Source organism: Temnothorax longispinosus, chromosome 2 (assembly GCF_030848805.1).
Source record: "Temnothorax longispinosus isolate EJ_2023e chromosome 2, Tlon_JGU_v1, whole genome shotgun sequence".
Classification (NCBI taxonomy): domain Eukaryota; kingdom Metazoa; phylum Arthropoda; class Insecta; order Hymenoptera; family Formicidae; genus Temnothorax; species Temnothorax longispinosus.
Genome location: NC_092359.1, coordinates 3,628,860 through 3,651,274, shown reverse-complemented (window position 1 = coordinate 3,651,274; position 22,415 = coordinate 3,628,860). Strand labels below are relative to the sequence as shown.

The window sequence follows — 22,415 nt, the reverse complement described above, 5'->3', positions numbered from 1 at the left end:
TTGAAGTCAAAATTTACGCGTCATGAAACTCGCGCAAACCTCTCGTGATAATTGGTCGTCCCTTCATCGATCTCGCATGTGCCCTGGATTTTGCTATATATTGTTTTACGAATGTGTCAACGCGCACCGAGCGCATGCGGGAATGAGACTGTTTTAATGAAATTGCCAAATTTGATCAGCTACGTCCGTATTTATCTGCATACCAGTTACACGACTGCTGAAGTAATGCGCGTTACCGAGAGTGGGGGTGTTAGGTTGAAACGTCATGTCCTTTACGCACGGCCACAATCGTGCGCTACGCTTCCGGATGCGAATTATATTGAATACATGGCGCGCAACGGACGATCGTGCTTCTGTGAAAAACCATCCCTTTGTTGGGAAATCACTTGTGCTTCCTGGCGAGCACGCGTAACATTTATCGGAGACTGCCAGCTCGAGCTAACATCGAACCGGCGGCAAAACGCCGTAACGCTGGCGCACAACGGGTTCAAGATTAGTTTAACCCTTTGATCGTCGCGTTAATTCTACCGGGACTATATGTCGCGCCCTTATCGCGCAGATGTAAGCACAGGTGTGCATCTCTGAAAGCGTGCTAAACGCTCCCACCTATTATCCCTTTATCCATGAAAGTTGTCGCAAAATCTGCTATATTTCGGCATATTTCGTGAAAGAAGCGCGATGTAGAATACGTAATTTGACAAACGAATATATAATTTTATTACTTGGTGAAGATTGCGTAATTTTAGAAGATTACATTAAGTGACTTCTGCAACGCGCTATTCTAAGGAGAGATATAAATAGTCTGTGCTTTTCTCGGTAAACCGATAATTTCCTCCGAGAGAAAGTAGAACAAGCCTTGCTTTCGAATGACAGCGTATCGTGTATATCGCTTTAATTGTTTTTTATTAATTAATTTTTTCTTTTACTTATCAGTTTTACTGTATTATTTGAATTTTTAATTAGTTAATTATCCGTTTATATACTCGGCCCAGTAAACTCAATAAATTATGATTTGTAAAAATCGTAAAATTATATTGAAATTTTTATTCTGCTATATATTTATACACCTTACAAAATTTTTTATGTTATTTAGATTCTTTTTATACATGCTCAGATAACATTTTTAAGTTACAAACAATTAAAATCTATAGTATTTTTTTACAGATTTACAAGTTGTTAGCCTCAATAAGAGAAAAAGCTACGAGTAGATAATAATAAAACCTTATTTTTCGTTTAATTTTAATATCTAATTTTAATTTGAGACTTAATCTTTGAGATATTTGAAGCTAAAAATTATGAAACAATGAGAAAGAAAGATAACACCTTTACATCATTATACATATAGATAACTGATGATACTCAAATTTTCCTAAGCAAAAATTGGTTTCAGATGACTCAAAGAATCTGTAGATAAAATGCGCTATATATCGCGAAGGGCCATGTATATATATACATATCTTTATATATGGATCTTTCTATCTTTATTCATAAGTATAGCTGAATGCAGAATGTACTTTAAAATGATACGTTCATGTTTAATAACAGCCTAGAAATTATACAATATAAATTAAAAATTTTATTATTTTAAATATATAGTATATACTCGCGCTCGTTAATTAAATTTAGCCGATTTTTGAAGTGTTTTGATTAAATAACGAATTTAATTAAAACATTTCCAAACGCAGAAGTCGAATGTTGTTCAGATGATACTTGGTCGGACTATGCATTCTCGAGATGAGTCCTCGATGAATTCCTTTCCATTCGAGGGTTAACGAGTAACAGTAACCAGGGCACCAGAGCTCATCTCGCTCACGAATTCCGCCTTCGTATCTGCGATGATGTAGGCGTCGCTTTTTTTGTTCTACCGAAGGGCGAAGGGCAGGAGACATCGCATGGAATTAATTAAATAAATGGTGGGCGTCGGCGTTCATCGGAACGGCGTAACGGCGGAAAGGCGCAATCGACGCCAGGAAGGAAGGAAGGAAGGTATAAACTATAGAGTTAGGAACGTGGAAAGGTTTCCCTCCATGAGAAGGTCTCCCTCGTTCTTACGTTGCCATTTTGTCACTCCAATTTCCCCATTTACAGCTCACCAAGCCCATTATCTTCTAATGATATTATTAACTTATAGTATATTTTTGTGCGATATAAATATATGTGTAGCGCGATGAAAAGACTAAAATTACATTTATTACTGATATATGACTACGTTAATGTGTGATTAAATTACGACAATATTTCATAAAGTTAGTAATTCAAATAACGAATCCTGATAAATTTTCAACCTGTCTGATGCCATAAAACGATATTTCTCTGGCATTTAACGTGTTTGAAACTTCTCTACTGCAATAATTAGGAATTATGACAAGGATGAACGGGGGAGTTAAAAAATTCATGGAAATGAATACAGAGGGTTTCACCTAAACTTTTAATGTGCTCCGTATCGGCATACCATCCATATTTCTCGGAAAGAAATTAAATTCTGTGGCGTAAATTTAACAAAAGTGCTGAATTCTCAGATAGTTGGCGCGGACGGGAATATGTTAAATATATCGCGGTATCCGTGAAATTTTTTTTGTTTTAATTTCATAATGTCACCTTCCTTCAGCGACGACATTAATTTTTCTTTCAGATGGTCCTTTTTAACCTGCGTTGCACCTCGCGGTGTTGAAATCTAAAAAGGAAATTTGACGTTATCTCGAGGGATCGTCGATCATTTGTAATCGTCTCGACGGGCGAGATGTTAAAGCGCCCGCTACGCGCTATTGGTCTTTAATTTCGCGATTATCCGTTCGACTGCGATCTGAATCAGAGACGCTCCCTTTAGTTTCCAACTTTCTTTCAGTTCTCCTTTCTGTCTACCTCGATCCCTCGTTTTCCCTCTCTTCTGTTTCTCCCGCGCGCACTCCCGCACTCATTATCGTAATAGAGAATAATTTCTTAGAGCGCAGCCTTGTGCGATGGCTACAAGACCGATCCGCCCGCGAGATTGAGGTCGTCTCGAATCGAATACAAAAGATGGAAAGAGAACAGAGAGCGGTAGTAAAGGAAGAGAGTATTCCACGGAAATTGAGGAATAACGATCCCCGGGGATGGAAGGGACGGGAAAAATATTTCGTTACCTTCTCGGATTTCTTCGTATTTTTAGATCGACTTCTATTAGTCGCATTCTACTTGTTCGCACGGCAATAATGCGATTTTAATTAATTGTTTCTCTATCTTTATGTATCTCGTGGACGATATATATCGTTATATATACCTAAGAGAGATTTATTTATGCGACTAATACATGTCGATTTCAAAGTACAAAGGAATTCTGTTAAATATATAAAGAAATTTAAAAGGGTAACGAAATATTTATAAATAGATCAGAAATACATTGCGTTTTTTACTTTATAATGTTTCTTCTTTTATGAAGAAAATCAATCCTTTCCATCTATAATTTTTATATTTCTTCTAAAATTGATACAACTATAAAATTATATCGTGTTAATAATAATTTTATAAGAATGTGAATTCTCAAAACATCAAAAGCATATCTGAAGCAATAGAAACTATACTCATATATATCATCATGTGAATTTTATTAATATACTGCGCTAATAAAAATAACGAATTTCTTCTGCAGAATAATGTTTAATTTATTTCATTTTTTTTACAAAATAATAACATTTATTTAACAGTTTATCCCTAATTATCATCTTGTACTTATTAAATAATCAGCTTTATATATTACAACCTTAATGTTGCAAAGATTATTTTCTTAATTATGGCGATGTAAAAAATATTTTACACATTTGCAATTTTTCTTTTTGAAATAATTTATTGCGCTCCCTGATTAGCGACTTATCGCTATTTACTGGGAATAATTAGTTTCACATGTCGTCACCACAGCCGAAGAAGCAGCCTCTGGCTTGCGCACGTTCGAGAAACTTTCTGCGCTGTTATTCAATCCCCTGATGAGCACGATTAAGAGACTTTTCCAAGCTTAACTTCGAGCCGCAAGCTAGTCAAAGAGACGTTTCGATCTGCCTCCAGCAAGTCTGCCTTTTGCTTTTTCCCCTCTTTCGCTTCCTCTGCCGCTCCAGCAACTTTCTCGCTCTCTCATCGGTCGTATCCCTGCCGTTTCTATGCAACGTGCCCTTTCTAAAATTAGTATAATTAGCTACAATTCTGAGTGGAATTAAAGTTGGGGATAAGATTACTTCTGTTCTTCCTATCCCATTCCTCGAGCGTCGCGCGTAACATTTCGTCTTTTCTCTCTTGCAATCGCGGCGTAATAAATAAGATATAAGATAAAATATATATAATAAGGATTGTGTGTTTTTTAAGAATACAATTCTTAAAATTGATTATATTCAACATTGATGATTCGAAAATTGTGTCAAAATATGTCAAAAAATAAGCTTTAACAATTTCATATTTTAATCAAAATCTGTCAACGTAACAAATACAATAATTAAATATATAATTTTAAATCAATATATGATCTCTTTTCTTTAAAGATGAGAAAGAAACGTTTTTCTGCGTGATGTAGGATAAATTCTGTCAAGTTCATAACCATATATGTACAGACATATCGAGAACAAGAGAAGTTAGAAATAAACAATTTCTTTTTTAAAGAAATTTCTTATTGTTATCCCGACGAATTTGATGAATATCCGTTGCCGGCGTGAAAGTTTTACGAAACGGAAATATATCAGTTTGTCGCAAAAGTACATAAATTTGTCACAACCAAAAACAAATCCGAATCTCCAGATTTCACGAAACAGAAAACTGCAGAATAATAAAATCATTGCGATTTGTTTAGTCTAGTCTACTCAACGATTGTCTAGATTCTAGATTCAATAGAACCGCTCTATTTCATCCTTTAATCGTATATATACTTCGCGATTTATTGCTTCTTGTACTTATTATATTATACATTGGTAGCACGTTGCATTCCATTTTCTTGTTCCTAATATTTTATTCTGATATTTCATTACGCCTTGGTCGTTTCAGCACAAATACGCGACGAAGGCAGTACGGAAATAAGTCAAGTTGTAAGTTACTTGCATACTTTTCTTGTTACGTTTCGTTGAAAACACATAACTTGTTATTTGACTTGCTTCTCTGCTGGGTTCGCGTATAAACTCGTCGTTCCGTTGCGAACGAGCGAAGCCAGTAGAAGGGCAAGGTAGCGAAGCAACTTGTTCAGCTTCTTTGCCGCTTTTTGTTGAACTTGGTTCGAAGCCGACATGAGTCGCGATAGACTTGCTATCTTCTACAGGTCTCCCCTGTGGCTTGTGTTTTACCGAAAGACGCGTTCTCGCGAATTAATGCACGTTATCACCGGTAGACATTTGACTCGACTCGACGTACGGCGTATGGCGCAAGTAAATATGTGCCGTGGGGATTAAATTCGGGCGCGCGCACGAGATTATCTTGGAGATCTTTTCATTTCCACTGCGGGTGGAGAGAAGACGGCAACGAAATAATGACGCCGTTCCGACAATCTCGGCCGGAGCTCGTTTTTCTCTTAACGAGAAACACACCTTCGTTACCCGCGGGACGAAACGCCAACAAACGGACATTGCCTTCCATTTCGGTAATCTTTTAGCTCATCTAGGAATCTTTAACGCTCGAGTATTCTTTACAATATGATATAACTTCAAATGCTCAAACAGATATTTCTTATTTGAAGCCATAATTCTTAAAGATTTTTCTGTAAAATTGTATGTGAGAATCCAATACATAATTTAAGCCTAATTATATTTTGCTATGGAATTCTTGATTATTCTCAATTAAGGTTAAAGATACGGCAATTACAAAATAAAAGTGTAAAGAGAAATATATTTGTTATTTTTACAAACAACTATAAAATTATAAGAATAGATAGTTATACAACTCTCTATTCCTAGAAAAATATTAGTATATAGTTTTAGCATTATTTCCTGCATGTAATACGTAATATTTTTAAACTATATTACTACTTAATAGTAAATTTTCAAAAATGATTAAAGCAATTTAGAGAAATTATAGAATCTCGGATTAAAAGTAAATAAAAACATAAGTATTAACGATCAATGCTCATTGGATTAGAAGCAGAAAGGAACAAGGAAGTTGTAGATTGTTTTCTTGTTTTTGCCGGAAAAGCTTACTCACTAAAGCAGGCGCCCTCAGAAACTGATTAAAAGCCCTTTGAAAAGTTCTTTGATTAAAAAGTCCTCAAATACGGGACACGAGTTATTGAACACGAAAGTTTTCCTGCGAAAATGAAAATTTTCAACTTATTCTTGAAATATAGATTTGGTATTATTAATGTCTGTCATTTATATGATCTATCACCTAGTACACTTTCTTAAACTTCGATTTTTTTCTTAACTAAATAACCTAATAACTGAGAAAATTTTTAATTGTGGTATAGTATGTACATTATATTTCTTTTAATTTATTCTCATTGAAAGCACGAGTTAAAAGCTGGTATGAATTATGCAAGAGATCCATTTAAATTAAAAAGATTCAATAAACTATTATTTGTTAAAAATTACAACTATAACTTGCCAATTCCGAAACTACCAAATTTATTAAGAATAATGAATTCTGTTCTTCTTTAATATGTAGATATATATTGCTTAAATATAGCCAGGAAAAGACAAGGTCTGAAAAGAGACAGGAATAAATATTCAAATAAAATACTCGAACTGCGTAGCAAGTGAAAGGCTTTAAAGTACTTTAGTGGAACAAAAGCGTATAATTGATGCAAACTCCCAAGCGGAAAAGTTTTGCTGCGAGGGTAAAAGCGGATGGCCGAATCTGTCTGATTTGCAGAATTGTTGAAAATGGAACAAACGGCGCGTGCCAAGTTTCCTTTTATACATCGAAATAAAATTAAAGAGCAACGTTTGTGAGTCTCGAAACAACGTTAGCCGATCATTGACACGAATACATGGTACAGCATACCTGAAATCGTGGATATGTGACTTCAGAAAATCCGTCTAACGCTGCAATGCGTGGAAATCGACTTTGTGCCGCTTGTCTGATCCTTGATGTAAGATGGGAACGGGTCAAAGAGATTTTGCCCAGCGAGAATTTGCTGCCTCCATTAGTGCAATAGCCAACCGAGACGCTTTCGGAGTAAACATTTGCCGGATAAAAAGGGAATACCATTAGCGTGTCGATGGCGAGGCGAGTGCTTGACGGTGCGCGGCGCGGCGCGGACGGCTCGAAAACACTTTGCGACACACGTAATGCCTGTAACAGGTCGTCGCCTTCGGATATTTACAGAACGATAATTCGCAAAGGATTTACTTTTGCAGTCGAAAACGCACCAATGACTCGCGTCGCGTCCTGGGAGAAGAAGTTGCGATCCGAAAACTTTCGTAACGGAACGGGGGAGAGGGAGGGAGGGGTTCAACAACGAACAAAAGTACATAAAGCACCAGCTCGATAAATAAGTAGCACGACCAGAATTCTCTAACTCGGACAATAAATTCTGCGCTGTTACGAATACCTCCCTCGCGCTTTACGCTTGCCCGGAGTTCACTTTCGACTTATCTCTTAATTAATTAAAAGTTACACTGGGTATTTCGCGACTATCTGGCAATCCATGCCATAGCGCCTCGCAGCAGTACACCAATGTTCATCAGAAGTATTTTGACATTTATTCAGACATTTAGAGAAAAAAGAAGAGATACTTACAAAACCTCCTGTATTAAAAACTATTCTAAAATTAAATTAAAATTATATTATTGTTCTAACTACTTTTACTTTTTTAATGGAGTATTTTCGTAGAAAGAAGTTTGTATGCACAATCTGAATCTATTTTTTTAATTTCTTTAATTTCTATTTGTATTAATTTCAGCTTACATTAGTATGTAAGTATAATCTTTCAGATTTACAATAACACTGCGTGTATTACCTTTAGATTAAGGAGAATGCCAGAGGTATATACCGCGGCGATACGCATCCGTCAATCGGCTCATGCTTGTTCGACAAACACCAGCAAGATTAAACGCGGAGATCGTGTCCGCTTGCCACAAGAATCAGACGCAAATCGTGCGAATTATCATTGAGGCTCGAATCCACGCGTCAACAAATGGGCGTTAGTTATGTTCGCTAATATTGACGTAGCGTTAATACTCCAAACCGTGATCTATTATTCCATTAAACAAGATTTCACTCGGGGGAGCGTTTAGGAGCGCGCACAATAATTTCTAGCTTGTTCAATCGCGAGGCTCGCAAAAGCCTCACCTGCCTCACGAACTTTTTCACGGTGTGCGACCTCCAGTGAATACCTACCGACGCTACTCCGGTTAGCTCTCGTGAAACTTTTTCCGAAGCTCGAGTTTAAATTGAAAGCGAGCTCTAAGCGCGAGTAAAATCGTCCGTCGCGTCGTACGAATTTCCCGAGCGGGCACAAAGATAATTCCAAAAGTAAGCGTGTCAACGATCCGAACCGACGCTAAGTAGGATTTCTGCGGCGAAAATCTAGGACTGGAGACGTTAAGACCAGCTGGAATTCGAAACGTCGAAACTTTCGGCGCGCATAGTTCACCGGAACAGCAACATTCAGCCTTCGTATTCTCCGGAGAATTTAATTGTGTGGAATAACAATTTATTCGTTTATCGTGCCGAGCAAAACCTTTCAGTAAAAAAAAAGGAATAACGAGATATTTAAACTTTTATTCGTAGAAAGCGGAAAGTAAATTTCCATACGCCAAATGAAACTCGTCCAGCGTTTGTAATGCAATGCGATTACCCGGATAAATAATTTCACTGCACATTTACGGATTTTAATAAAAACACGTGTTACGTAAAACAAGATTTTAATGCATGTCAATTTCTTTTAGTAAGAACAAATCCTAAAATCTTAACAACTTTGAAGAATCACGAGAGTTAGAAAATGGAATAAAACCGTTTTATGATCACATTCCTAATTCTTTCTTCCCAATTAGATCAACATTATTCTATTAAAAAGTAAAGAGTTTCATGCCAATTGGCATGATTAAATGTGTCTGACTAAAAGGTATATGTTTTCATACAAATTCATGAATTTTTAATATTTATGGTTAGGATTCAGTATTTATATAATAATATTCAGTATTAAATTAAATGTATTAAAAATTAAACATGTAATATTTAATTAAATATACAATCTACTCAATTAACCGATGTTTTTTTACACAATTAATAAATATTTAATAAATATGGTCTTCAAGATTATTAATATTTAGCAATATCGTGAATTTAATAATATCCTATTTTGTTATACATATACGGACTGCTCCATTGCAACTCTTATCTTAATTTAACATTTATTTCTTTATTTTACTTTCCAAAATTTGCGCCAAAATAATTTACATATTATAAATTATTAATACGAGTAAAGTAACCGTTAAATCGTCAAACATAACATTCGTAAAATATAGTCATCGTTAAATATGGCACAACCAGATAAATGCTGCGTATATTTGCAATAATTGAGTCATCAGTTTTATCATTATAATACGCTTCTGTTCTAGATAGATGGGCGAGGCAAATAAAAAATATTTTCCATTAACGCTGTCAGCAATATTCGCAGTTTATTTAATCCAGTGGATTTAATACAAATAATAATTGCTACCGAGGCTGATGCTGATTGCTTTGAAATCGAAATTTTGAGCGAATCTATTTAAAGTTTTTCATAAAACTGACTGTAAATAAAGTTTGATATTTTCAAACAAAAAGCAAATTTTCAATGAAAAAATTGCACGGATAAATATTAGATAAACTCTGGATATATACTATTTTAGAATTGAAAATTGTACGAATGAAATGCAAATGTCATTCAAAGATTGTGTAATTTACGTTTATATATTTGCATTTTTTTTCTATGAAATTTAAATTTGCTTTATTACATATCGCGTCGTACAAATCATGGGAGATGTAAATATTTTATTCGTTCACTACTGTTACTTGTCGCGCTAGCAACGGGAACGGGGCAAACAGCACTAACGAAGCCATGTTTGATTGAACATCAATTATAACTCGATCGTTCAGGTCATGGTTTATCATGGTTCAGGTTACATCGAGCAGAAAACAGCATAATAAACGATATGTATCACATGACTCTTTCACAGTTTGATTATGAGGTTTCGTCAGGGTTATCTCACTTTTCTTCCGTATTGCCACATGGCTCTCGCTACAACGGACGAGACTTTAACAGTCCAATTAACCGAATGGTCGGAATTAGTCGGATTAACGGTCGCAAGAAAGGAATGTGTTTTTAGAGACTCCGCAAATTTTCCGTGTATTTAATCAGCACGTGCGGACCGTGTAATTGCGCGTTACGCAACTCTCGGACAGATAAGAGTGTTACGCGAGCTAACACGAGCTTAACTCGTTTGTTCGTTATGGAATATAATGCGTCAAGCTGTTAATTTTCTCGAAGAAGCAACGTCTTACGCAATCTGAACTCATTAACGCTGTCGTCCATTAGTCCTGCCACCCTCTCTATTTCGAACTTTGAAGGTATACCTTTGAAAGTGGAAAGCTTGCCCCGAAAAATCAATAGTATAGTCCTGGAATGTCCAGCTGCATATTCTTATCGCAAATTTGAGAGAAAATAACAATATAAATAATGTTTATTCGTCATCATCACCGTTGTTGCTAACCAATAACTTCATAAATTGCAATTATAAGTTATCAAACATTATTACAAAGCATTTAGTATCTTTTAGTTTAATTTAAGTACATTTATTTCTTCCCTATTCATGAATTTAAAATTAGACTTTAATTTATTCTTATTTAATGCAAAGCTGCAATATTTTTTGCAAAGAAACCTTTGTTTTCCACAAATACTTTTATAAAGGAAAATAAAATTTTACCATCAAATATCTTTTAAAACTGTTATCTCCTTTAAAACAGTTATCCTTAAAAACGTTGTTAAAATGTTAAATTTTATATTAAATTAAGTGAAGAATGAAGTTTTGTTATACATAAATGTAGTTGTCTCTAAACAGTAATTTATTAAAACTCTTTAATTTCCACAATTGAAGAGCAATTGAAGAGCGCTGTTTGAAAATTTCGACATTGAAACGAACAACGGTCGTCTTATTGGAAATTTCAATGTTCACGTTGAAGAAAACCCGCGCGATGTCTATCGATCAGAATAATTTTGAATTACTCGGTGAATTCGCTGCCAGGAGGTCGCCGCGAAAATCGAGGTGTCAACGACATACTTTGCCGTTACGAACTACCGCGAAATTAGCGGCGTCGCGTCAGCAATTTTCCGTTCCGTACTTTTCTCACGGCGATACGTCCCTCATTTTCGCCGCTTTCGGTGGCGTAAATTTATCGCTCGTGCAGTGCAGTGCAGCGCGACGTAGCGTCGAGCTTCTCGCTGGCGGGCACCGACGGCACCCCGTGTCGCTCCGAAATTGTTTTGCGCTTCGAAAAGCGTGCGATATCACGCCTATCCAGAGAATCTGATGCGTCGCACCGAACAACTGTGAGCCGCTGCATGTATTGCACGTGCCAGAGCAAACACCATGCGATATTTTTCGTGCATCGCAACTTTCAATGAGCTATAAAGTCGAATATATCTCGCGTATACGCGTTGTTGAAATCTGTCCGTACATTCCGGGCGAAATATTGCATCGGTACTTTTAATTTAGCACTTTATTTGTATTTGTTTCTCAGACCAGTTAAATTGCGTTGTTTGTTTTTCTTGCAAACCTCAATATTGTAAGTCGCTCAATATCAAATGTCGTTTTTTCTCAAATTTTAGTTTTGCTAATATTCATTGATTTTATAATATTAAATAAAACAGCGAAAGAGAGAGACAGAAAGAGATTGAGTCACATTACAAATGATATTATATTACTGATTATTGTAACTGGAAAAGAATAACGGTTTCAAGTTTCAACTGAAAGCTTTTTATCATAAATACAAAATATATTCTATGACAAAAATTCGGTGAATTCGACGAGCGTGTCAATGCTTTGCCAGGCAAAATTTATTCACAGGTTAGACTACGCCATACAGTATACGTTTCCATATGCACATCAGTAGAGACATGAAAATCTTATTTTCTCCGTCGAGTTTCTCCGTGTTATTCACGTTGACGGCTTTTTGGTGCATAATAAACGAAGTTCTCTCCGTGCGAACAAAGTTTCTCGTTCCGGATGCGTCACACGCGCACCTGTATGGCAAAAGTGGGCATAGAATGTCGTTAGTCGAAGGCTGCAGTATTAATCGGATGTTTCTTTTCCAGGAGGACTTGGAACCTCGCGAGGATGCGGGACCGGCTCTCGTGGTACATGGTCTTCTTGATTCTGCCGACAATCCTCTTGGCCAGGTCGCTCGATAAAGGTAAGCAAAGAATAAGAGTCTCTTTTCTTCTTCTTGAAATAAGAATGTACTTCGCAACACGCTTCTCTTATTTTAAACGTAACAAAATAATTGGAAATTGATTATATAAAAACAAACATTATATTATTCATTTATTTATTAAATGTTTGCAAATGAGAACAAATTACCATTGACACACCTTAACGCGTTCAATGTTTTTTATTTAATTATTTAAATTATGTACGAAGATAACAATCACATAAAATATTTTCCATATCATTAAGTTACGTCAAAATGAGGTTCGGGCGTAAGATATACTGAATAGAATTATGAGTTAGTTTCATCATCGCTATTGACGGCATTATTAATTTCTTTGTCATGCAAGAAAGATGAGAAATACCAATAATAATGAACACGTACAATGGGTTGGATATATTTCGTCACGTGAGCGGCATAATAATGCACGGAGACACGGAGCTTGATAAATTCCTAGGTGCGTTGTATCGTCAAAAAATGCTAGAAGATGGCCCTTTCTGTGTATTGAACGGGGCATTATAATGGACTCGACTGCGGTTCATAAAGGAAGCCTTTCAAATTTTCTGGAATTATGAAATGCCGCGCTTATATCGGGTGAAGTGAATAAAGCTTTCACTTTCGATTGGCACGGAAGTCCGCGAGAATGCCTTTTCTGTGGTGGAGCATCAATAATGCTGCCCTACCGATTACAACACAATTACAATAATTTTGTAATCAATTTTTGCGTTTTTTTTTTTTTCAAATGCTTTTACGCATTTATATATCGTGGAAAATTGGAAAAAGTCAGTAGAAGGTATTTCTTTCTCTCCTCGCGCGAGCGCAGTGATGCTCTTAACGTAAAAGCTCTTTAACGTTAATCGCAGGTAAAATTTGAATGAAGCGCTCGAAAAGTTAACGCTTGAATTTACATTTCGTGGTACAGGTCGCATTAGGGCGCATTACGTTCATAAAGTATTAATCCCATCTAAGAGAAGCGATATCGCGAGCAATCTTCTAATAATTATTTCCTTATAGCAATTATGCCGAGGTAGAGTGCAAATTATGCATATTATTTCATATCGCGTTTTGATGCATTACCGCCTAAGATCGAAAGGCCTATTTTTTCAGCCTTTGATATCGATCGTTTGGCGTGCATATAATTATTCTAATTTAACGTATTCCATCGACATTCATAGCGCAATAAATGTATTTATGTCCGTGTTACAGTTAAAGCGAACTTGTATTCATGTTACTAAAGAAGAAAGTCGAACAAGAAAAAAGATGACGATACATGTATAAATGTATATGTATTTATAATAGTTTTGATTCATTTTTTGATCAATTACGATACATGAGACTAATCAATATTTGTATATCAAGAGATATAAAAACCTTTATTAATCACAATTTAATATAAAAACTTATTATATATCATTTAATTTTCTAGTAACTTTTATTAGTTAGTAGCCAGTACACAAATTTTTATATTTTGATTTATAGGCTTGATACATGAATTAAATTGGTTTAGACTTCTTATACATATTATCTACATATAATCTCTGCAAGTTGCATTAGCAAGGCGTGCGTTAAATATTTTTCTATGAAGTCACTTGGCTTACTTATCCTCAAAAATATATACGCTAATAATAAGACGCACTGAATAAATAACGCTAGGTAGATAATTCTTTACGCGTGATGAATGTGCCGACACTCAAAGGAAAGCCGGTAGAAAAGTAAGAAAGCCCGAGTAAAGATGTGCCGGCATGTATGCACCATAATGTCGTGGATAATCCCGGAAAACGCTTGCAGATACAGGGTGAAATAGAAAACGCGCAGCTAAAAATTTTATTCTCTCCCGTTTACTTCTCCAGGAAAAATAACTTGTCGCGCGGTGGCGGTGGTATAGGCGGATATATATATTCGTCTTGAGAGAAATCCTTTTTAGCGCGCGAAACCGTCTTGCTGGTTTACCTGTTTGCGCATATGCCCGTATGCACATCAAACATCGAATTTCCAAGCGAAACGGAGAAGCGAAAATACGGAAGCGAAAATGGCACGTAAAAAAAAGGTTAAAGCGAAAATAAGTCACAGACTAGCGCTCCCTTGAAATGTTAAATATTTATAGTTTATCTTATTCTAAGCTTTTGGAGAAACTGGGACACTACTTTGGAAAAAGTAACGTACAAAGTTAGTTTGAATGAATTGTACTTATCGCCTTTAAAATAAATCCGACTTATATAACGATATAGTCATATCCGCAAATGACATTGGAAATTTTGTTAGTCGATAAAACTTTTTTTAAATAAAAATATGGAACAAAGGAGAGAACATCGATGTGCATGCGTGTCAAAGCTTTTGACAGACACCTGTTATACGTAAACGTGACGAAAGTGCTTCTAATTAAAATGCTCGGCATAGCTCGGTGAGTCTTCAAGTGCAACAAGAATCGCTCATTTATTCCGAACTCACGCGTGCATGCTCGTATACTGCACGTACGACCATCGTGCGAGTCATTAGCGGCAAAGAGAAAGAGGAAGTCTGGAAGCGCAAGAAAAAGCCCGACGGCGGAAATATGGAAATACGTGGAAGATGCGGTACGTGCGCAAAAATAGCGTCATACATTTTCCAGTCTACTGCTCGTTAAGGCATGGTGCACGGTGTCTGAAGTGAGATTTTCATCAATGCGCCGCGTTCAAGCCACGTCAGAAAAGGAAAAGTGGATGCAGACTCGCTTGGTCAGCCGCTGGCGATGAGGGAAAGAAACATTGCAGGGATACGATTAAAAAAAAAAGAAAACGCACGCTACAGTAATACAAGCAAATACGTTCAAACAACGCGTAAAAAAACGCGGTCTTTCGGTTGGTTGAAGAGTGAGGGAAAAAGCGAAGCAACGAAAGATTCGTAAAAATGATGAAAGGGATATTTTTATGAAGAGTGGAAAACATACGTGGCTTTTGGATATTTATATCATAGATAGTGACAGCGCCATGCATGCCACATCGCTATAAAAGCAACACAGCGAAATAAATTTTGAGAGTACACATTTCTGGTTCTCCTACCTCTTTCTTTATTCAGACATTTCGCATACGAAAATGATTATTAATGTACATTGTTATTACTTTCTCATGACATCCTCGCAAACAGAGAAAAGGGAAAATAAAAATGTACGATATTTTTTTAAAGCTCTTTTAGATTGTCGCGGCAGTACATCTACTTGTACGCATTTTCTGCAACGAAGGAAAAAAAAAGAACGGCGGAAGAAATTAACCTTACATTTGTAACGAATTATTAATCATTATGTATATTATGTTAAATTATCTGCGTGCAGGCAAAAATGCATTAAATTTCGTGGATATACAAGGAAAGAGAAAGAAATATGCGCCCAAGCACAGCACTGTAATTTTGAAAACATCGCGGTATTTAAACAGCTACACTGTTAAATATTAAAAGTTTAAATATGAAATTTAAACCGATGTCTAGAGTTAAATTACGCTAATTAGAGTTAAAAACCGCTAATCGCAATCTGATCATAATTATTATTACGCATAGCGATCGAATGTAGTGATTTATGTACGGTCAGAAAAAAACGCTAAAGTAAGGACACATTCCATAATGCGTGACAATAATTACGTATATATGCATCCTAGTCGTGTTTGTAGTCATACGCATGTGTGTCGACATTCTTCACCAAAATCCATGAAATTGTTTCCATACCTTGCATGTAGGCATGCGTAATCGTCAACATGAAATGCTTGGTATGTGGATACAGTGGAAACTTGGAATTAGGAAAGGGTATACATCTTCGCTGTTTATTGGACTTTGCATATAATTTCTCTTTTCTTTTTTTATTAATAACAAAATAAGAATTTTTAATTTTGAGTACATTACTTACGAGTGAACGTGTCTTTCATTTTTCGCGCCTTCTATTCCGTCAAATAAATTTACGTGAAGAAAATTTTAATAAACTCGTATGAAATTGTTCGCATTTTATTTTCTTTTGCTAATGACAAATTAGATAATTATATAGTTGTTGAGATTTGTTGGTAAGAAAGAACTTAATAAGGTATTAGTAAAATATATAGTAATGGTTGGACTACATAAAAATCTCGAGGTTCTTTACATAGTGATTTATATCCTGAATCTAAAACCAAAAGTAATTTATATTTAACATCTTAATGCTATGCCGTGATATACACGGGAGGTCCAAGCCACATGAAATCGCATTTCGGAATCGTGCTAGAGAAAAAGTTACATCGGTCGGACACTCTGTTACGATCGTTGTTAATCGGGAACGCCCCTCTTTCGCGATGCAATTTTACTCACGACTACTCAACAACTCTATGAAGGTGTTGCGTTTTTTCAAAACAAGTATAAGAACTGGTAAGAAAAGAGAGAAAGAATAAGTAATGGTCGCGCGATAATCAGCAGCGCGGGGAACGTGTACGCGCTCATAGACTTGTAGACATGCAACTCCCTGCCGCAATAAAAAGGATTTTTCGTGCGTGCAGACCGCCGCCGCCGTCCACAGGCGAAAAGGAAGTATTATTCAGGCCTACGTGATGGCAGTTTAAAAGACACACGCGATAAGGGTAGCTTGGCTTCTTTGTATTGGCGATAACAAAAGAAGTGTATTTCTACCGCTGCGATGAAAGTCTTGTTTTCTAATGAGTGTTATATCATTCGAGGATTGTAATTTGTAAAAACGTATTACCGTATTTTACCGCGGAAATAAGAATGTAATTACATAGCAAAAACATCTTACTAATATCTATTGATGTTTTATTCTAATTTAAAGATTATATTATTGTTCAAAAATTACACTAATTTTTGAAAGATATTTATATTATAATATTATTCCATTAATATTAAATTTTAATATCAATAGAATAAAATTAATACAGTTTAATTATCATAATGTATTAAAATAAGTATATAATTGCTGATTTAATAATAATTATTATTTCTCGAGCTTGTTTGATATAACATACTCGCAAGAGATATACTCAAGAATTTTAATGGAATTTTTAATAGAATTAATAAGGGAAATTTTTTTTTTAATGGGGTAAAACCAATAAAGGGGAAAGTATTTCCCATCCTGGAGTAGTACAGGCAAGAATTGTCTCTTGATAGCTTAATCGCGTGGAATCGGCATACCGCTTTAAAGAGCTTTCCCCGCTTTGAAATTGAAATCGCGCCAAGCGCATTTAGGTAGCTTCCCTGGAATCGTTACGCCGGCATCCATATTTAGGTATCGGAAATTCTATAAAAGGCGATGCGAGAAGTTAATTTGGGTCTATCTCACAATCGATATTTAATGTAAAAAGTAAACTTACATACGGCGAATCTCGAAATATCAGCTCATTACGTGAATAAACTCTCGTTTTACAACAGAATTTAAAGGACATTCACAAGATTTAAAGTGGGAACTCTATTCGTTAAATTCAGAATATTATTAACAAGAATTATTGAGGGTGTAATTTTTTATTATGTATTTATAATTCTATTATGAAAAATGTTTAATATTATATAATATTCAATATATTTTTGCGTAACCTGCGCGTTATATAACTTTCAAATTATATGTAAAAAATAGCGGATCAGTACTGCTTATGTAAGATCTAATTAGTTCCCCGTGATATTTCACAAAGGCCTCTGCAATAACAAGGACTTCTTCTCGATACTCTTTACTCTGCCTTTCTCTCTCCCTTTTAAATCATAACATCAAAATTGAATTACAAAGTTTGCGAAAAGAATCCGATCTTTAAACATCGATAAGACGTTTCTACGCAGGTTTCCTACCTAAACTGTATTTTTCTTCTACTTCCATAACTTCATGAATGAAACCAATGTTTCCTGAACAAAATTGTCATATAATTTCTGCCGTAAGTAATATTAATCCGCGCTGCACCCAAATCGCCTTTTCTTTTCGCAAAAGCGAAAATTCTTTCTTTAACAACGAGCAGTCCTTCCGCTCACTCGAGTTAACCGATTATTCCCACGAATGACAAATTACGTCACTTATCTATCTCATTATTCAGACGCGCTATTATCCCAAGTACAAAGTTTTAGTGCCTAAGAGGTTCTTATATCGCGGTCTGGTCGTCTGCCTGTGAAAACCTACCATCCTTTTCAACGGTGTATTGTCGACTCTTAAACGATCCCATCCGACGTGGACAACCGCCAGATAGTTTGGAGGTACAATTATCCCCGCAAAAATGTAACGAAAGTTATTGCATCGGTGCACTTGCTAAGAGTGTCCTCGAGGAGCATCATCGTTCTTTCTACTTTCCTGAAAACTGCAATCTCGATTTATCTGGTTCTAGACTTCTTAAAGTCTAGGTTATTTTCGTCTCTGGTTCTAAGATTCTCAGTTTCTTAAATGGTAAATTTCGTGAGTCTTGCCTGGCTCGTAGAAAAGACCTTTTAGGTCATAAATTACCTAGAAGTTTTCTAGATATCTCAGATTTCAATTTTTACTTAGATTTTAGATATCTTTAAATATTTATGTCTCTGAATCATACTTTTTCTATAAACGTGTAAGACGCTTTTTAATGATCGCTATTTGAAAATCACCGGATGCTCGTGCGTTTATCATTAGTTTTATATCTTTACACATATAGGGCTTTTACCAATTTTATTATGTACATAGCAAAAAGTTTACATTTAGACTTTAAAATTAATTTTCAAGCGCGCTTATATGCAGATAGTCAAGTTTAAACATTGCAGGATTAGACGAGTTACCGAATTATTAGAGAGCTTTATCGTAGAAACAAGAGATTAAAGCTAGTGAGCTGAAACATAGCTTAATAGTCAATTGTTGTTTTAGGATAAAATATTACTTTTGATCTCAATTTTTCGCCGTATGCATTGCATATTCTCACGTGAGACATTTATTTTTACACTAATTGTAAGTATCTAATATTTTTTCTTACATGCATAAAAAGATATTACAAGATTCATACCAAACAAATTAGTTTATTATACGTTAATATTTTCACATCGCTAATGATCATTAAAGTAATGCCATAATATATTTATAATATTTTTAGATCTCATAAGCTCGCTATAAATTTATTTAAGCTTCCCATCTGTAACTATCGCGGACGTAATACTCTCGCACAAGAAATAATTCTTCAAAGATTATTAACGTATTTTATCTTTCAAAATTCGTGTATCTTTTTGTACATATAAATTCCCAAAACAAGTATTGATTATTTTAATCGGACACTATTGTAATCATCTTGTCGTTCGATGCGAAATGATTTCAGCGATCGAAACTGCATTTCCGTCTCGAAAGCGCGCGCGCGAGAGAATCGAGTTTGCCAAGTATAAGAGGCATTTCCCGCAAATTATGAAAGCTTCCGCGTTATCGAGGACGCTGCCAGTTTTATCATGGCGAAAAAGTGAAAAACTGAATCCAAGCACTCTTTCGTCTCACAGTTTCTCCTCCGCGCGGTGCATTTGACCCGCCGTGAATAAACTGGGCTACCCATATCTTCTCTCTTTCGGCGACACACGTGCATACAACGCGCGTGTAATTTATGCGAAGCTGTCAAACCCGGAAATGACGTCTTATACGCTCGGTCCCCGTCCTACATCGTCAGGGTGAACAAGAGAGCAAAATGTTGCGCGAGAAAAGAAACAGCAGGTTGGTTAAAAAGTGTATAGCTCTCGCATTTCGAGGACATTCGCCCCGGTGAATGAGAAACATATCCTCCACTCCGTTTGGCTTAAACAAGTGTTCGCCGAACACTTGTGCCTTGTCATAAAAACGGTTGCAGTGTTAGGCGATCTGAAAGCAAGATAAATTTAGTGCTTGAGTTTTCAATGGCGTTAACGCCGTTAACTAAAGTTGGAAAAATCGTATCTCTGCTCTCGCTTTTTGTAATCTCACTCATTCTCCGCCTCTGCAAAATTCTGCTGATAGATGTCTTCGTTATTACATGATTATATTACATAATTTGATTAACTTTTTTAAATGTTAATTTATAATTCAAAAACGTGTTACGTTTTCACAAAAAGTAATTATAACAACTTTCAACTTACAACTCCAGGTTCGGAAAATCGTAATATATTGACACACCTTCTCTCTCCTCCGATAATATCTGGAAATCGCAATTTACACTTTCCTAAAGCGTGCGGCAAACGTTCGTAGAGTCTACAGTCCTTGTGTCAGAGTCCACAGTTCTACAGCGACATATTACAGTTTCTAATATAGCCACGGTTTTGGGTTTAGCTGTGTCCCACATCAACGAACTAATTCCGTTTCAACAGTAGACTGTGGGAGTCGAGATATTCCAACTATTAAAGCGGTGTGCAAACAGTGTACAATCAATATACACGACTATAAAAAAGAAACGGTATTCGTGACAGTTCCAGAGTATCGCGGGTGTATATTTTTGTGACTTAAAATTTTCTGCGAAATCTTAACTTTCGAGTAACATCAATTTAAATTGTACGAAAGCTTCCGCTGCGTGAAATTTATCATGGAACATTTCATGCGGTTCCGCATAATTTCGGCAAAATTTTTCCCGTTGCTTACGATCTGAGAACTACTTGGCAATTTTACAAGAGAGAGAGAGCGAGATCAACTTCAAATCGTTGAAAAAAAAATCTATATACGTGAAAGGAAAGACAAGAATCTGTGACATTATATAGATCGCCGTATACCTCTATGCAAAGTGTCGGCAATCGTCGACGTGGTGTGCGCGGACACGAACGCGGCGCGATTGCACATAAAGCGAGATTCACGCGCGAGATGCATCCCCACGGGCAAGAATATTTTTCGAGTCCTTCGTGAGCGTTGGGATATCGGGCTACCTCCCATCCACCCCCTTCGCCCCGAGGGTGAACCGCCTTTCCCGCGTATGTACCAGCGAGATAAGCTCTCTTCTCGCTTTTCGCGCTGCCCTTGCCGGCCGACTACCCCTACGACGATGACGGCGCGAGGTAAGTAATGCAATATTATTGGAGATCGCAGGGTGATCTCTCGTGTTTTCCGTTGGCACATGCACGTACACATGGACACGCTGGATATATGACCGGATGGTTTGCATCTGTGATATGCAAACGAGGCAAATCTATTCCTACCCGTCTTTTTTCTTTTTTCGGTCAGGTGATATTGGAGAGCGGCGATACTGATAACGCCGTAGATCTTAAATTAAATCTTTCCCCACTAACCGTAGAGATCTTTTTTCTCGATAGATATTAAAACAATAAAATCAAACAATTATAGCAACAATATAAGTTTTTCGATTCTTCTTAAAATTACAGTAAAATCTTTCTTTTTAACAAACGATCACCACCAGGAACTTGTTCCTGGATGTCTAAAATTTTTCTCAAATTGGTTTATATGCTCTTTTGTAAAGTTCGTTTTTTTCGAACATAATCATCTTCTTTACTATATCAATTGCTTTTTGAAATTGACGGGAACGGAGCGACTATCGCACTTCTTCACTCTCGAGTACATAATATTTTCCAAATTCTAACTAGAATAAAAGCATCGGTATCATCCAAACTTTCAATATATGTTTATTTTTGTAAAAAAAAACAATACATACCAAAAAACACGGTTTTCAAAGTTTTAGTTTTGATCAACGAAAACTGCAAGGCTTATGGATCTTTCGTGCCCATCGCTGATTTCAATCGCTTTGAATATGAACAAGAGCCGACTAGCAAATATATTACCAAACTTCAAGTTTTGAAGTATTCCCATCACTAACTTTTTTCTCACAGAGGAGCCGCAAACTTATGCAGGTTTTCGAGAAATCTTTAATAATTGAAGTCGGTAGGTACCACCACGAAAAACCCATGAGTTTGTTTTGAAAGTGATGTATAAAGTTACAGGCACTTGAAATAGATAATAGAATAAAATCAAATGTAACGCCCAAAAATGAAATAATTAAGACCTCACGTATTTCAACTGCAATTTACTTCGCGAAATCACTTTTCACCCAAGATTCCATTCTTTAATCTAATTTAGGCTATTTTAACTTATTATTAGACTGAATGACATATCTAGAAATGGTACATAAAAAATATGTATTTAAAAAAAATAAAATTTCACAGATATCGCGATTTCGAGGATA

General features: G+C 36.0%; 1 protein-coding gene across 4 annotated transcripts in view; it reads left to right on the top strand.

The window, feature by feature from the left end:
- Dpr12 (defective proboscis extension response 12) overlaps positions 1-22,415 on the top strand; it is a 276,297-nt gene that overhangs the window by 128,397 nt on the left and 125,485 nt on the right. For 3 of the 4 annotated variants that reach the window (XM_071771541.1, XM_071771540.1, XM_071771542.1), the window contains one exon: positions 12,236-12,333. In XM_071771541.1, coding sequence (XP_071627642.1) covers positions 12,258-12,333 — 76 coding nt within the window. In that variant the 5' untranslated portion in view covers positions 12,236-12,257. Of the gene's footprint in view, positions 1-10,173; positions 10,492-12,235; positions 12,334-22,415 lie in introns of those variants that run through there. The other variant, XM_071771539.1, reaches the window with a different exon arrangement.